The 17,881-nt window shown below is 43.6% G+C and overlaps 1 protein-coding gene across 1 annotated transcript in view; it reads right to left on the bottom strand.

Annotated features, from left to right (window-relative positions):
- Positions 1-968: 968 nt before the first annotated feature.
- The window catches only part of LOC124605901 (arylsulfatase B-like), a 105,228-nt gene continuing 88,315 nt past the window's right edge, over positions 969-17,881 (bottom strand). Inside the window, exons 7-8 of the mRNA XM_047137847.1 lie at positions 7,021-7,203; positions 969-1,432 (exon numbers count right to left, since the gene is read on the bottom strand). Of these exons, the coding sequence (XP_046993803.1) occupies positions 969-1,432; positions 7,021-7,203 (647 nt within the window). The remainder of the gene's footprint in view (positions 1,433-7,020; positions 7,204-17,881) is intronic.

A 17,881-nucleotide genomic window follows, 5' to 3' on the forward strand; every position in this document is an offset into this window, starting at 1 on the left:
AGAAATGACTGTCACTGAAATATGTCCAGCCTTAATTCGCATCATAACCGACTGTGGATTTTGAAAACTTTCTAGTGTTAACCTGCACGTGGAGATCTTTTTTACCACCATAATCCGTATCAGAAGAGCTGTATAGCAAAGAGGAAATCGACGGCATGGAAGGCGAAAGTAAAACCCTTGCGACTGCAATACAGTCTGCATTTAAACAGTAACTCGCGATAAATATTTGTGTGTTACTTTTCATTTATTACATTTCGCATATGATTGTGAGAAATAAACTTGGTTTATAGAATTACAGGAGCTAATCTACATTCATAGTTTGAAAACTCGGGAAAAACCACAGCCGATAATGAGCTACAGTCAGCAGTGTGACGAATGCATTTCGCGCGCAGCGCTCTAGCTGAACGCAAATGACCGTCATCACGTCACCGAAGATACAGCGTTGCCAATTCCGCGACATGGACAGGTCAGTTAGCTTTGTAGCGTCGCCTGCGACATCAGTTGACCGACGGAAAAACTATTTTTACGGTTGCCTGTTTCGCCGTAAGGATGGTCAATCTGTTTCTTACGTGATCTGGGGTAGAAGATATGTGTTTCACAACAGTGAAGGTGAACAAGCCCTCATAGCTCTTACTGTATTTATTTCTGGAACTTTTTTCTTGTTCTGATCCAAACTACACCCCCTCAAAATATGAAAACCGTAGATCTTATCATAGAACACATCAATTTCGCAATATCGAGCATGGATAAGTGCTTGGAGCTCTTAAGGTATGCTTTTAAGTGCCCATGTTTACTAGACTTCTGTTCGCTTCGAATGATCGTTCCTGTCATATACTCCTAGGACGCCCTGTATAGGTACTGAAGCTGCTGAGATTACCCAAAACATCACATAAATATTTTAAATAGGAAGAGCACCACCATACAGTCTAAACGTAAGTACAGTAACTGGTGAATTTTTCCATTGCCCTTCAGACGACGTTGCAAACCTCGTCCGTCTCGTCGACGAGGCAGTCTGTCCAGGGCACCCAGGTGCCGTTCCAGCGCCTGGGGTCAGCCAGGTCGGGCTCCGTCTCGCCCTCCTGTTGGGGCTCCAGCGGTTGCGACAGAGCCTCCAGGTGGTCCAGCAACGTGGCGAGGACGTCTTCAGGAGGTACACCGTCGCCGGATTCGCAGGGGTCCTCCAGGATGTTGAAGACGCAGAAGTCGGTGTTGTTCTGGATGGAGCACAGCGGCTCCAGGGGCCGGTCTGGACAGGAGACGGTTGCCTCCGCGCGCAGCCTCAGCACCTCCTCGGCTGGAGTGGGGCTGCCGAGCGCGCTGGAGAGGGCCTGGCCCGCCGGGCTGGACAACACCTGCTCGGCATCATAAGGGGGCGTGTACGCCGCGTCTTCTGAGCCGCTCGCTCCTTCGTACACCTCTGCCCTCTGCGTTCCTGTTGGAAAAAATGGAAATGAGCGTTTGGCGTCAGTGGCCGGGAGGCCCCTCGCGGGGCAGGTCCGGCCGCCATATCGCAGGTCTTATTACATTCGGCGCCACATTGGGCGACCTGCACGCCGGATGGGGATGAAATGATGATGGACACAACACAACACCCAGTCCCTGAGCGGAGAAAATCTCCGACCCAGCCGGGAATCGAACCCGGGCCCAGAGGACGGCAATCCGTCACGCTGACCACTCAGCTACTGGGGCGGACTGCGTTCCTGTTACACAGGTAGATATTTAAATGTGGGCATGTTCTTCTCATCAAAACTGCGAGGTGCCGGGGCTAGCAGTGTATTTAACACTAAATTCTTCTAGAATCTTCATATATAAATTATGCTTTGAGCCCCCCCCACCCCCCCCCCCCTCCCTATTCTAACCCCGACTTTTGCTGTTGCACATGGATTAAAAAGGAACGAGAAGTGACTAATCGACCCTGCAAGTGGAGTATAAAAGAGTTTGGCACCTGCAATAATTTAATTTGATAAATAAGTTAAATAAAGGCAAGTTTCATTAACGTAGTGAGAAATGAAAGGGTTGCTCTACCGATTGACAGAATGACAGTTCTGTCCAAAATAACAATATGATTTATTATGATTAAACTGTAAATAATAAACAAAACACATGAAACATTTACAATACATCAAATTGGCTCAAACTGGATACTCAAATGCTGTGAAGGTGAAGTCCCTAAACTAGACTGTGACATTTATGACGAAGTGGTATGTGGAGCCAATTCCTTGCAACTCAAATCTTAAGAGAAACACACAGCCAACCAACATTAATTGCTGCTACAGTAGTGATAACTCAGACAATGACCATGCAAGACAGAACAAAGTTAGAAGAAGACGAACAGGCGCGCTCTGCTGAGCTCTGATTATCACCTAGGAAAATCCCTAATCTACCGGTGCTGCGGACATACATTACCAAGCTGTCTTCTTAACTGCAAGAACACAATCTGGCGTACCGGAGGCCATGGCTGATTGCTTCGACGTCCCGTCGTGATGATGATAATGTTGCGAGTATAACCCGAAACAAATTATCCTGGTTTTGTTGTACCAGACTAAAGACTTCTTAGCAATCCAAATGCCCCTCTGCTGGAGACGAAGAAGGCTCACCACACAATCACTGACGGTACAGTGATTGAATTTAACAAGCGAAGTCACACAGTAACTCCAATACAGTCAACTTCAGCCAAAACTGCTCAAGACAGACAACATAGGCCGCTTGTACGGAGAACGCTCAATTGCCACCTGTACTCTGAAAGTTAAGTTGAAGTCGAAACTTCAGCAACTTCGTCAAACAGTTACAATTAAATAAAAGTATATTAGACAGCCAACGGTAGGCAGGCTGTCCAGAGCAGCGAGAGCTCAGTCTTGTAACCTACTCTGACCGAAAGGCGAGAGCCGACTCTCTCAAGAGCACCCGTACAAGCCGAACACAGAACATTCCCGCCCCCACGACAGTGGCCGTGGTTAAACGTTCCAATCAGCAACTCGAAAATCGGCGTAAAATTCCACTCTATTGCTGAAGCACTACTAGTCCACCAATGGAGAGCCTTGGCGTCAATTTCTACGCCGATTTTGCCACGTCACGGAGCTATGCCCTGAGCAAGCTAATCACAGTTACGATTTTGCAGAAAACTCGGGAATTTGCCCGCCAAGACTGCCTGGGAACACGTCATTCCCACACCTCGCTGGTAGCCGGCCAGAAAGTGTTTTCACTAAGTTTCTGCGAAGTAACGGAATCTCTAGCCCAGATTCCTGCGCATTCATGGGACAGCAGATCAACATGAACGTGACTCTCTCGCCATCTGATCGAGAACAGGCTGTAAGGTTTTATATCACGCCTGGATAGGCGGCACGTGGGTCTACTCCAGAGAATTGCTTCTGTAATATAGGCGGAAAGTGAAGGAAGCTAGTAGGAGCAGGGGAGGTAAAGCACTTCGGTACTGCATGTAAAAAAGGCTCTGAGCACTATGGGACTGAACATCTGAGGTCATCAGTCCCCTAGAACTTAGAACTACTTAAACCTAGCTAACCTAAGGATGTCAAACACATCCATGCCCGAGGCAGGATTGGAACCTGCGACCGTAGCGGTCACGCGGTTCCAGACTGAAGCGCCTAGAACCGCTCGGCCACCCCGGCCGGCTACTGCATGTAACTTTAGCACGTTTTATAGATTCAAGAACACAAGTAAATATCAAATGCATTCATAACTTTGGCTAGCATGAGCACGCTGGTGTGAAGCCGTAGTCAATGTCTAATCCTGTGAAGTTAGGATGACTGTTCTGTATAATCTCAAAGCTATCAAACACTCGTTGCTGTCCAAACTTTGACTGAACGCAAGTAATACACAGTCTCATTAGCCAGTTAGCCCACTCGGTAGCAGATGCGATATTTCCAGGCCGCCTGCTCTTGGTGAAAGAGGCCCAGGTGAACGTTTCCTTGATGCAGTGTGCCAGCACATGACAGAGTATGACTGACCTCTGCAGCTACCACTGTTAGCGGTCTCTACAGTGATGGTGTGACAGGCGTGGCCGCATTCAGTGCCATCCGAGATCCACATTGCTGTCAGGCGCAATGCGAGATGTTCTGCCTGCATGCATTAGCGTACGGAGTCGTGCCTGCTACTGGAGGTAGGGCCTACCATCAGTCGCCGGAGCCTGAAACTTCGACGCTCCACAACGTCACTGGATAATATCTCTAGACGTGGCTTTGTATCCTAATTTTGTTCTTCAAGACACCTTCCACATCTACTCAAACATTGTTCGTGTAATTCGAATGTTGAAACACCAATTAGTGTGTGTGTGTGTGTGTGTGTGTGTGTGTGTGTGTGTGTGTGTGTGTGTATGTGCGTGTGTGTGTGTGTGTGTTTGTATGTGTGTGTGGTAGAGTGTGTGGGTGTGTGTGGGGGTGTGAGGGGGTGTACTGAGGGAGCTAGTTTGTCCTGTCTTTTGTGTGTATAAATATAAATTATTATTTCACTATGATACAGTGGTGGGTGCTCTAGGGCGGATACATTGCATACATTATGTGGTAGTACGTTCGTAGTGTCCAAATGGGTCATTATTTATCTAGTACGTGTTTTCTTAGTTCAAAAAACGTTTGGTTGCTAATGTTTGGTAATTTATAATTTATTCTTTACTATTTCTGTTTTTGGATTTAGAAGTTTTCTTGTACGGCTAGGAAATGCTTCTTCTTAGTGAATGTTTCTATTGAGGTAGGGTGGTAGTTTTCTTGTCGGAGGGGTTCCGCAAATGTTGAATGACTGTTTCTGTATTTTCATGCTCTTTTATGTTCTTTACACCTTATTTCAAGTGTTCTGTTAGTCTAGTCTAAGTATGGAGTATCACAACTCTTACACAGTAGATTCCAGATCTTTGATATATGTCAGAATCATCCTCCTTCTTTAAACGTTACTGTATTGAGCTATTACTGTATCCTGAATATAACAAGATCCTGAACGTGGGCTTTCTACGGCAGTTTACTATTTGTCTGAAGACCTAGAAATTTTAAATGTTCAGTTTCACTAATCACATGGCCATTCTGTGAAATTATATATATTACGTGGCGAGTTAATTTTTCACTATTCTGTCATATTGTATCTGTGTTTCTTTGGCATCATCCGTGGCTGTCGTTGGTAATGTTCTCCTCCCATCAGCCGTAGACGACCCAATGGCGCAGTCGGATCTCCAGCAGTCGCTGAAGGTTGAGCCCAGTCTCCCATTGGCCGCAGGTGCCCCATATGTCCAGTCATGTCACAGGTCGCCATCCATGTTTGGACCTGGCCATGAAGACCCTCCCACCATGGCACGCAGCATGAAGGCAGTGCCTCCTCTCTTCAGATGCTGCGTTGCCTGACTAAACCATCTCTTCTTAAGGATGGATTGGTATACATTCCAGGGGGTCATCTATGCTACAACCAAGCGTACAGACATGGACCGTGGGTTGCTGCACCTACAAGCCATTGGCAACACTTCACCCGAATATCATAGACAAACAGACTGAATGTTACATAAGTACCCCAGGTTTCTTTTGATGGATATTCACAACGCCATCATTGCATCGGTTGTTGCTGTGTTTGTCACGATATGCAGCGCTGTCATCGCCGACACATCATCCATGGTATTATGTGCCAGCTGTAGCCCCCACCATATTCTAATAAACAGGCTAACAGCGAGTGCTTCCTGCATGGTGCTCGCTGAAATCTGCCACCAGTCTGTCCTCTAGCTCGCCACTGACCGTCCTGCCCCTCATTTTGCTGGACGTCCTATACGACGGTCCAAGACCTCTTGTCCCACTGGACGCCATCTGTGACAGTTCAGAGCTGCTGTCTCACTGGACCCTCTCTCTGACGGTCTACGACTGCCGTCTCGCTGCTCACTAACACCAACTGTCAAGGACCGCCCTCTCGGTGGACCTTGACTGCCGCTCGTCCTCCAATGACAAACAGTTCTCAGCCTATGGCGACCGCCACTGAAACACATCTCTGTTATTGTATTTCTGTTCCTTATCGAGCCCTCTCCAGTTCAATATCTTTTGCACCAGAACATTGCGTCAATACACTGCGCTGAAGTGCGAGGCCAAGAAAGGCACAGTATTACTGCGGAACGTGTAAGTTATAACTCTGCCTTCGCAGCGAATATGTTGAACCTCGAGGTTGTAGAACTCGCATGTACAGTATTGAGACTGCATTCGCTATATGCTGCGAAACGAAAAGTAACAGGAAGTCGCGATGGGCGAAAAAATGTCTTCGAATTCGTTCTATACACATGATCCGATGAGATAGTAATATGTGGAGGGGTTTTTCGATTTTAGGGCGCAGAATGCATTTTTCTTAATTTTCGCTTCGCTCACTCACCCGTTATCAGAAAATTGAAGTGTACTGACGTCTTTTGTACGAAATTTAATGTGTTTCCAAGTGGTATAGGTGTTTTTGAAGATAACATGTATATTCTTAGATTTTTAAAGGGTGGAAGTGTTTTTTTTTTTTCTCCCTTGATGTTCACGCAGAAGGCCCTAAAATAGTTCCTTCTCTACGCAGTGTAGTGTCAACATCATTCGTCAGAAAATCAAAACTGAATAGCGAAATTTTAATGAAATTTTGTCTACTTTGCATAGAGTAGTTACCTTCGAAAAACCCATAGCCTCCGGTATATAGGCAAGAAAATGAAGAAACTGCGAATATTTTGTTGTTTTTTACGTTTTCCGTCCAGCTCTCACAAGGCAGCAGACATGAAATTCGTATTCAGCACTGCATAAAACCCATGGAAGCCCTCAGAATAAAACTTGCGTGATTTTGTCACGGGAAAACCACCATTTGGCCGGCTAAGTTCCTAGATATGATGTTTTTGAAATGATAACGCGGCTCTTGGACACCTTGTGTGTAGTGTAACAATAGTTATAAGGTATAAAAATTAAGCGGCTGCTTCAGTAAGGACCATTGTGTATGCTAAGACAGAAGTTGCAATGCAAACTTTATTTTCAGGGATTTGTGCAAAGAGACGCCCCTTTGGTCTGCCAGCCTACAACACCCCACCGTGTCTGTGTCTCTCGCTTTTACCTCTGATGAGCTTCCAATTGCCGACCCGCACGGCTGCGTTGCCGGCCTTTTCGTCGATGTTGACGAGCAGCTCGGTGCGTGGGTGTAGTTCATCGGCCACCAGCTCTGGCCACACGTTGACGCCGTCCAGGTCATCTGGGAGGGAAGATGCGTTTCCTCCTGCGAATACAAGGAAATTTCAGTATTCCTCGTCCCACGCGGTGTAACAATTTATGCCTCGTGATGACTGTGTGTTGTGTGCTGTCCTTAGGTTAGTTAGGTTTAAATAGTTCTAAGTTCTAGGGGACTGATGACCATAGCTGTTAAGTCCCATAGTGCTCAGACCCATTTGAACCATTTGTAACAATTGATAGTATATCGTCAGGGCATATGTATTCTGATAATAAATTAAAATGAAGATGCATTTCCCCAAATTATAAAGTTTACAATGTATTCCCCAAAGATTGTCCGTCTGTAGGTGCTGTTTTTGACATAAAACAGATCAACACCTTACATTCCTGCTTCAGTTTTTCCATTTGCCTTTTAAAACGCCGCATCTACAAAATACAATGTTACAGATGTCACGATCTATGACATACGATTCTTCTGCTTCAGAAATGTTGTGGCGTTTCCCCACTATGCCATCATTTTATTTTAGCCCGAAGTCACATATACTGACATACTTTCGCTTTCAGGGGAGATTGATAACGTGCTCCAGCAAGTCGTATGGTCAGGCACAACGGACAGAAATGCGTCAGTCTAGTCGAGATTGAAACAGTGAAATGAAAAATTAATTTGAAAAACGTATCAGTACACGACAATTAGGGCAAAGTAAAATCATGGTTCAAATGGCTCTGAGCACCCCGGCCGGCAGTAAAATCATTGTAATTAATAATAAACATGTTGAAATGATAAGCCAACCTTGCCAGAAGCTATTGTCATACTAGTATTTCCCCTTTCTAATGATATTGTTAAAACAATAACATTAAGAACGTAGTATGATGTATGAGAGTAATGTAACGAACAGCGCCGTTAATACAATAGAGGTGATCTAGCAGAAAGCGTCGGAAATTCCTTAAGACTGTTCGCAGATGATATGGTTGCCCATAAGAAAGAACTTACGTTAGAAGGTAGTATCAATTTGAAGAGCAATCTGCAGAGTATTAATGAATGGTGCAGGCTCTGGCAGTTGACCCTGAATGTAAACAAATGTAACACGCTGTACACACATAGGAAAAGAAATCCACTATTGTACAATAACACTATTGACGGTAAAATGCTGGAAACACTATCAACTGTAAAATATCTAGGAGTAGCATTCCAGTGCGACCTTAAGTGGAAAGACCACGTAAAGCAAATAGTTGGAAAATCAGCTTCATTGGAAGCATCTTAAGGCGGTGTGGGGTAGGACGTTAAAAATAAAAAAAAATCGATTTTTCAAAAATATGACTATGCAGGAGTAGGTTTGATAATGAATAAACAATAGGAATGCGGGTAAGCTACTACGAACAGCATATTGAACGCTCTATTGTAGCCAAGATGGATACCAAGGCCACTCCTACCATAACAATACAAGTTTATATGCCTACTAGCTCCGCAGACGATGAAGAGATAGAAGAAAACTACGATGTGATAAAAGAAATTATTCAGATAGTTAAGGCAGACGGTCATGGGGGACAGGAATTCGATAGTAGGGAAACGAAGAGAAGGATGAGTAGTAGGTGAATAAGGACTGAGGGTAAGGAATAAAAGAGGAAGCCGTCTGGTAGATTTCTGCGCAGAACATAACTTAATCACAGCTAACACTTGATTCAAGAATCACGAATGAAGGTTGAACGCTTGAAAGAGGCCTGGACACATTGGAAGATTTCAGATACATTACTTAATGGTAAGAGAGAGATTTAGGAACCAACTTTCAAATTGTAAGACTTTCCAGGGGCAGATGTGGACTCTGACCATAATTTATTGGTTACGAACTGTAAATTAAAACTGAAGAAACTGCAAAAAGGTAGGAATTTAATGAGATGGGACATGGATGAACTGAAAGAACCAGAGTTTGTATAGAGTTTGAGAGAGGGCATTAGGGAACGATTAACAAGAACAGGGGAAAGAAACACAGTAGAAGAAGAATGCATAGTTTGAGAGATGGAATAGTGAAGGCAGGAGAGGATCGGGTAAGTAAAAAGGCGAGGACTAGTAGGAATCCTTGGGTAAAAGAGGAGATACTGACTTCAATTGATGAAAGGAGAAAATATAAAAATACATTTAATAAAGCGAGCGAAAAGGAGAAAAAAAGTCTCAAAAATGAGATCGACAGGAAGTGCAAAATGACTAAGCAGAGAGGGCTGGAGGACAAATGTAAGGCTGTAGCGGCACATATCACTAGGGGTACGATAGATACCACCTAGAGGAAAGTTAAAAAAACCCTTGGAGAAAAGAGAACGATGTGTATGAATATAAAAAGCTCAGATGGAAAACCAGTCCTAAACAAAGAAGGGAAGGAGTGTATAGAAGGAGTGTATAGAGGGGCTACACAAGTGCGATGTATCTGAGGACAGTATTACGGAACTGGAAGACGATGTAGATGAAGATGAGATGGGAGATGCGATACTGCGTGAAGAATCTGATAGAGCACTGAAAGACCTAAGTCAAAAGAAGTTCCCGAGAGTAGACATTCCATTATAAATTCTGATAGCCTTGGGAGAGCCAGCCATGACAAAACTCGTCCATCTCGAGAGCAAGATGTACGAGACAGGCGAAATACCCTCAGTCTTCAAGAAGAACATAATAATACCAATTCCAAAAAAAGCAGGTGTTGAAACAGGTGTGAAAATTAACGAACTATCGGTTTAATAAGTCACAGTTGCAAAATACTAACACATATTCTTTACCGACGAATGGAAAACTGGTAGAAGCCGATCTCGGGGAAGAGCAGTTTGGATCCGTAGAAATGTTGGAACACACGAGGCAATACTGACTCTACGACTTATGTAGAAAGATAGATTAAGAAAAGGCAAACCTATGTTTCTAGCATTTGTAGACTTAGAGAAAGCTTTTGACAATGTTGAATGGAATACGCTATTTCAAATTCCGAAGTTATAAGAGACGGGGCGTGAAACGGACGCAGTGCTTGAGAAGGGAGTAAGGGTTGCAGCCTATCCTATATGTTGTTCAATCTGTATACTGGGCAAGCAGTAAAGGAAACAAAAGAAAAATTTGGAGTAGGAACTAAAATCCATGGAGAAGAAATAAAAAGCCTTGAGGTTTACCGACGACATTGTAATTCTGTCAGAAAAGGACCTGGAAGAACAGTTGAAAGGAATGGATGGTTTCTTGAAAGGAGGATATAAGATGAACATCAACAAGAGCTGAACGAATGTAATGGAATGTAATCGAATTAAATCAGGTGATGCTGAGGGGTTTACATTAGGAAATCAGAGACTTAAAGTAGTAGATGAGTTTTACTATTTGGAGAGCAAAATAACTGATGATGGTCGAAGTAGTGAGGATATAAAATGTAGACTGGCAATGGCAAGGAAAGCGTTTCTGAAGAAGAAAAATTTGTTAACGTCGTGTACAGATTCAACTGTCAGGAATCCTTTTCTGAAAGCATGTATATGGAGTGCAGCCATATATAGAAGCGAAACATAGATGATAAATAGTTTAGACAAGAAGAGAGTAGAAGCATTCGAAATGTGGTGCTACAGAAGTATGCTGAAGATTAGATGGGTAGATAGCGTAACTAATGAGGAGGCACTGAATAGAATTGGGGGGAAGAGGAATTTGTGGCACAACCTGACTAAAAGAAGGGATTGATTGGTACGACAGATTTTGGGGCATCAAGGGATCACCAATTTAGTACTGGAGGGAAGCGTGGAGGGTAAAAATCGTACAGGGAGACCAAGAGATGAGTACACTAAGCAGATTCATCTGGATGCAGTAGTTACTCGGAGATGAAGAAGCTTGCACAGGATAGAGTAGCATGGTGAGCTACATCAAACCTGTCTCTGGACTGAAGAACAACAACGTGCCTCTTTTGTAGCACACATTTTCCTGAATAGTTTGATGGATAAAACATTTATATTTGAGAGATTATAAGCTACATTATTTAGTCTTAAGTGTACAAAGATGCTGGTGATGGTGATAGAAAGCTTCTCTTGAAGTTCAAAAACGTGCTCCATGTGGAGCTGAGACTATTGTGCAAAAGTTAGAATGTGTGGGACATGTACAGAAAAGACTTTGTGCCAGACCTAGAAGGCTGAGACAAGGTTCGTCAGGAGATAAATTGTGTGATGGGAAGGGAATAAAAGAGAGAGGGTGACTGACGTATGCAGAAATTGACAGGCAACAGACATATTATGGTTTGGCAATAAGGGGATTTGAAAAAATATGAAGCAAGCAATTTGGTCCTTATACTTCCACAAAATGTCCTCAGACAGTAACCCTAACCCTAACTTGTGCCCAAAAGGAAGTGAATCATGATGTGGCTATCAAAATGTCAATTGCTGGTGGTGAAGAATATCATCGCAGGTATTCTCTACCAACTGCTGTAATGGAAGCCATCAAACCTGTATTAAGGGACCTCGCGTATGAAAACTTATTGAAGAAATGTCTTCATGGCTGTACCCAAAACCCAAATGAAGGTCTGAACCCATGTGAATGGGAAAGATTGACAAAAACCATTTTTGTTGGAAGAAGTACACTTTCTATTGGTGTTTATGATGCATTTTGGTGTTTTAATGATGGCGTGCAAAGCAGGAAATATATTTTAGAGCGAACTACATGAAAGCTTTGTATCCGATAGACAGAGAGCGTGTAGTGTAAGCAGACGAATCACTTTTGGAGGTGAATAAATGAAGAAGAGTGCATCACAGGAATGTGAAAAGGAAGAAAACATATTTAGAAAAGGAAAAAGCACCTTCTAATGGTACTGGACAATCCCAAAAGAATGCCAAATACTTACTGTATGTACTTAGGCACATGTAACACCCAAAATAAATATCCTATTAGTTTCAAACTTGGCATGCTTATTACACACAAACCCCTTAATGCAAAACCCTATAATTTTTAAACCCATTAAAAACTGTGGTAGAAACTTAGATAATTAACTATAAAACTTGACTTTTTTGTAAACATGTAGTTTAAAATGTAACATCTAATTCATTTTTTCATAAACTAAGTAAATTCTAGAGTTTCATACACCTGTAAGAAATGTTAGTATGCTGTCCAAAATTCATCGAATGATCTCTCTTAGTTATGGAGAAAAGTGTACCTATATCAACAAATGCAACCAATAGTAACTGAAAAAAATGATGAAATTTCACATGCAAAAACAATTTATTTTGTTATGTTTTTGAACTTCCACTGCTACGAGTGTGAATTCTGAATCCTAACGGGTCATGCTGACGAAGTTTTATGAATTTATTTGCGAAAGTATAGACAGTGGAAATTAAAATGTCCTGTGGTGCCCCTCCTGCTCCAAGTCGACCCGTTTGACGTCCTACCCCCTTAAGGAAACGTAACTCATCCACAGAGGGAGCGGCCCACAAGTCGTTTATTCGACCGATTCTTGAATATTGTTCATCCGTTTGGGATCCTTACTCAGTAGCAATGATAGACGAGACACAGAAGATCCAACCAAGAGTGGCGCATTTCGTCACAGGATCGTTTAGTTGGCCAGAGAGTGTTACCGAGTTGCAGACAAGGGAGGCACTGTGCACCAGGAAGAGGTTTACTATGGAAATTTCTAGAGAGCACTTCCTCCCACATCATTTTACCATTTTAAAATGACTGTAATGGAACTCATTCATAAAATAGTAACCGACTGGGTAGAAACTCTTGCTACATCCAACTGCGTTTCTTCTGAAACCGACGAAAATAATAAAAATAAGATGTACAGAACGCAGAATTTCACGACCTGTATTTGCGTCCTTCACGATTTTCATATTTTGGGAACTGGGTTGTGGTGAAAGGCAAATATCTCTGCCTAACGTTTCGTTTTCCAGTGCTGGAGACGTCATCAAAGACCATAACATCTTAGAAAGCAGTTACAATTTCAAACAAGACCAGGAAGCTGAAGCGTCTAAATGTATCAACGCAAGAGTTGCTTCGTGTTTCCTAAAATTGTGGAGTCGCCTCGACATGTTTTACGGAGCTTGTAATGCGGAAGAGATGGCGCTGTATACTAGATTTAGTTCTAAGGCACGCAGCTTGTCTAATTTTAATTCTCCTCCTTCCCTATTAAAACTATTCGTAGTGCTCAGAGCCATTTGAACCACCTTTGAACGGTTCCCCGGTGTCCGACCGTTATCTGCTACACCCGATTTATCCCTTTTGTGCAGACAACATGCTGTCGTATGCACGTACGAACGACAAAAACGACACCCTTCTCAAGGAACACAAGAGAAATTGTCGTCTGGAAAACAGTGAAAATCGGCAGTGGCATTGGCACCAGGGAACCGCCAAATTTATTTCTCCGATGCTGTTGTTCAGGCGAGATCAGGACGTGCAGAGAGGCCACAGCAATTGAAAAGCACAAGAAAAGCTCTAACAGAAAAGAAAAACTAAACTAGGGTTGTGGACCTTAGTGCTATATCACGCAAACGCCGCCAAATCTTCCCCACTATAAGCTACATAACATATGTCGGTCGACTCTGCGATATACGCACGGATCCGATGACGACACAACTGATCATTGCATGGACATCTGTAAATAATTCTGGTTGTTGAGTTATTCGACACTGACGATGGAATCGTTATTGGAAGCCGAAACATTAGGCAGTTAAACATGCCTCGTGCCACGGCACCGTTCACAAGAAACAAAAATAACCAAGAGGTGCCGGCCGAAGTGGCCGGGCGGTTAAAGGCGCTACAGTCTGGAACCGCACGACCGCGACGGTCGCAGGTTCGAATCCTGCCTCGGGCATGGATGTGCGTGATGTCCTTAGGTTAGTTAGGTTTAAGTAGTTCTAAGTTCTAGGGGACTTATGACCACAGCAGTTGAGTCCCATAGTGCTCAGAGCCATTTGAACCATTTAACCAAGAGGTACTATCATACCCAAAAGTGACCAAACGACCTGAATTACTTTTCACTTGACTTGAATTCAGCGCCCATAACGTAACTGTTTTGCGAGTCCTCTAATCTCTTTGCACTACAGTCGTTCGAATAGAACACTGCTCTTTAAGGTAATCAGTCGAGATGTAAATCAACATCACAATATCGCAAATAATGGGAAATGCTACATTAGGGATGAGACAGCCCATAACCTTCGTAGACTTAATCTTACTACTGTAAGTCACATTTCAAAATCACTACAACACTCATTATATTTTTGAGTTAACCAACTCCGTCACGTAAGTGCTTCCAGCAACCTTTAGGCAAAATTAAATATATGGACAAGAGAATTCGAGTCAGTATCTGGACTTCTAAAATTCTATGAGATTTCGAAGTATTTTTACACTTTAAAAGGTTTTCCCACACCTGTGAAATGTCGTTCCTGATACGAGTGGGTAGCCATAAACTGGATTTTGAACTAAGCAGTTAACAGAAACGAGATTAACAGCGCCAAGTGCTCTAAGTAAACCTTAAAATTAACATAGTATCACGAGAAATTTCTCTGTAGTAATGACTGAGCAATTATTTATGCATATTTTAGAACTTAAAACGACATGGCGGACTATTTTGTTCTGTATCTGTATTGAAACCAAGCACCTACAGGCACTGAAACTACGCAAAGCTTTCTGACCGAGTTTCGATTACAGTAACGTTCGTCATTGCTAACCGACCGTAAAGTTTTCACCAATACCAGTTAAAAAATCTGAACTTCAAAACTTCGTGCACTGCCTCGAATCACGTCAACACCCTTATTTCCTCGTTGACTAACTGCGAGAAGCATTTAATATAATTTAAAGAAGCAGAGTTTGCACACGCTCAAAACGATGTGCCATGATGTAAAGATTTGTGACGCAGACTCAAACCTAGCACGTAATCCGTCTGTTAACTGAGTAAAATCACATTCTGGGAATTCTGTCCTTACTCTGAAGAGACATACTTAGGAGAAATACGAATATTCTGTATGGTGATCATCGAATTATTCCAATTATTACAGGTCCTTTATTCGAAAAATTGTGAAAATAGGAGACAGAGAAGCACCTATAAAGTAATATGTGATAGTCAGTCATCTGATGATTATGAGAAACTCCTCTCTGGCTTAGCTAGTACTCCAGTACAAACTTGAGGGTTTCATAGTAATCTGTTACTTAGATTCGTTGCTCTCTTTATCTAGTACAATAGAGTAGCAGAAAACGTCTGACTTTAAATACACTGTTACAGTGGGATTTGAGCCCATGGCTGCCGGTTTAGTTACACTCAGTTACTGCGGAATCAATAATGCGATCATTCCCTCAATAGTGTAGTACATACTAAGGCAGAGATAATCAATTTAATTATTTATGTTATGTTTAGTTTAACATATTGCAACGCATTTCAGACATGTTTTGCTCATCACCAGGGGCTTATGTATACAGAAAACTTTTATCTTAACTATCTTAATTTTACTTAACATATAACTGTTTCGTTCGCTGCTGGAGTGGCTGTTGGAATATTTTAAGAGAGGGGTGTCAGCGGCTCGCCAGGAATCAACGTTCAGTAGTGCCCTCTACTGACGTGGAGCTTTGTGTCGTAGTGACTGACATCAAAGACTGTATCAGAAACCGATAGTTTGGCGGCTTTTTTTGTTGTGCGGTACTGGTACTGTGTGATACATTTCAATATGGGTAACAGTCAAGCGTTGATTTATAGCAGCGCTTTGGCATGAAAGTTAATGCACCAACAAGTTCTGAAATTAGTTTTTACTCAACCTATTTCCTGTACATGACGTTCATCGAATTCTTGAAGGATGCACTACTTCTATAACACACTCCTGGAAAAGGAAAAAAGAACACATTGACACCGGTGTGTCAGACCCACCATACTTGCTCCGGACACTGCGAGAGGGCTGTACAAGCAATGATCACACGCACGGCACAGCGGACACACCAGGAACCGCGGTGTTGGCCGTCGAATGGCGCTAGCTGCGCAGCATTTGTGCACCGCCGCCGTCAGTGTCAGCCAGTTTGCCGTGGCATACGGAGCTGCATCGCAGTCTTTAACACTGGTAGCATGCCGCGACAGCGTGGACGTGAACCGTATGTGCAGTTGACGGACTTTGAGCGAGGGCGTATAGTGGGCATGCGGGAGGCCGGGTGGACGTACCGCCGAATTGCTCAACACGTGGGGCGTGAGGTCTCCACAGTACACCGATGTTGTCGCCAGTGATCGGCGGAAGGTGCACATGCCCGTCGACCTGGGACCGGACCGCAGCGACGCACGGATGCACGCCAAGACCGTAGGATCCTACGCAGTGCCGTAGGGGACCGCACCGCCACTTCCCAGCAAATTAGGGACACTGTTGCTCCTGGGGTATCGGCGAGGACCATTCGCAACCGTCTCCATGAAGCTGGGCTACGGTCCCGCACACCGTTAGGCCGTCTTCCGCTCACGTCCCAACATCGTGCAGCCCGCCTCCAGTAGTGTCGCGACAGGCGTGAATGGAGGGAAGAATGGAGACGTGTCGTCTTCAGCGATGAGAGTCGATTCTGCCTTGGTGCCAATGATGGTCGTATGCGTGTTTGGCGCCGTGCAGGTGAGCGCCACAATCAGGATTGCATACGACCGAGGCACACAGGGCCAACACCCGGCATCATGGTGTGGGGAGCGATCTCCTACACTGGCCGTACACCACTGGTGATCGTCGAGGGGACACTGAATAGTGCACGGTACATCCAAACCGTCATCGAACCCATCGTTCTACCATTCCTAGACCGGCAAGGGAACTTGCTGTTCCAACAGGACAATGCACGTCCGCATGTATCCCGTGCCACCCAACGTGCTCTAGAAGGTGTAAGTCAACTACCCTGGCCAGCAAGATCTCCGGATCTGTCCCCCATTGAGCATGTTTTGTACTGGATGAAGCGTCGTCTCACGCGGTCTGCACGTCCAGCACGAACGCTGGTCCAACTGAGGCGCCAGGTGGAAATGGCATGGCAAGCCGTTCCACAGGACTACATCCAGCATCTCTACGATCGTCTCCATGGGAGAATAACAGCCTGCATTGCTGCGAAAGGTGGATATACACTGTACTAGTGCCGACATTGTGCATGCTCTGTTGTCTGTGTCTATGTGCCTGTGGTTCTGTCAGTGTGATCATGTGATGTATCTGACCCCAGGAATGTGTCAATAAAGTTTCCCCTTCCTGGGACAATGAATTCACGGTGTTCTTATTTCAATTTCCAGGAGTGTACATTGCACATAAACAGTGACTTGCGACAAGTGCAGCGGTAAACAGTGCCCATTGTATTTATGTTGGTTGATTTTTGTGCAATCTTGAAACTGAAAATAAATACATAAATAAATAAATCTTCTTGAGACAATATTCAATACCCACTAGACAAATAAATCAAACACTTCTTGGAAAAGGTTTTTTTCCATTGTTTTTATTCTTCCGTATTGTGGCTTCTGTCGAAACGTGAGTTCTCCTGAGGCACCATGACTTGTCAAGAACCAAAATTTTTGTGCCAAATTAATTAAAATGATGCACACTTTGAAGCAACTCTCTTACCTGAAGTAGGCACATCAAAAATTACCTCTCCTTTACGGTAAAGTGTGAAGTAAAAAATAGTGAACCAAGGATTTGTATTTAGGAATCTTTTTCAGATTATTATAGTCGTACATTGTATACTGTATACACTCATCGATACTAGCACTTTTGCTCGAAGTTACAAAATACGCAAAGTGGCTTTGTGCTCTAGCGATTGTCAC

Source organism: Schistocerca americana, chromosome 3, assembly GCF_021461395.2.
Source record: "Schistocerca americana isolate TAMUIC-IGC-003095 chromosome 3, iqSchAmer2.1, whole genome shotgun sequence".
Lineage (NCBI taxonomy): Eukaryota > Metazoa > Arthropoda > Insecta > Orthoptera > Acrididae > Schistocerca > Schistocerca americana.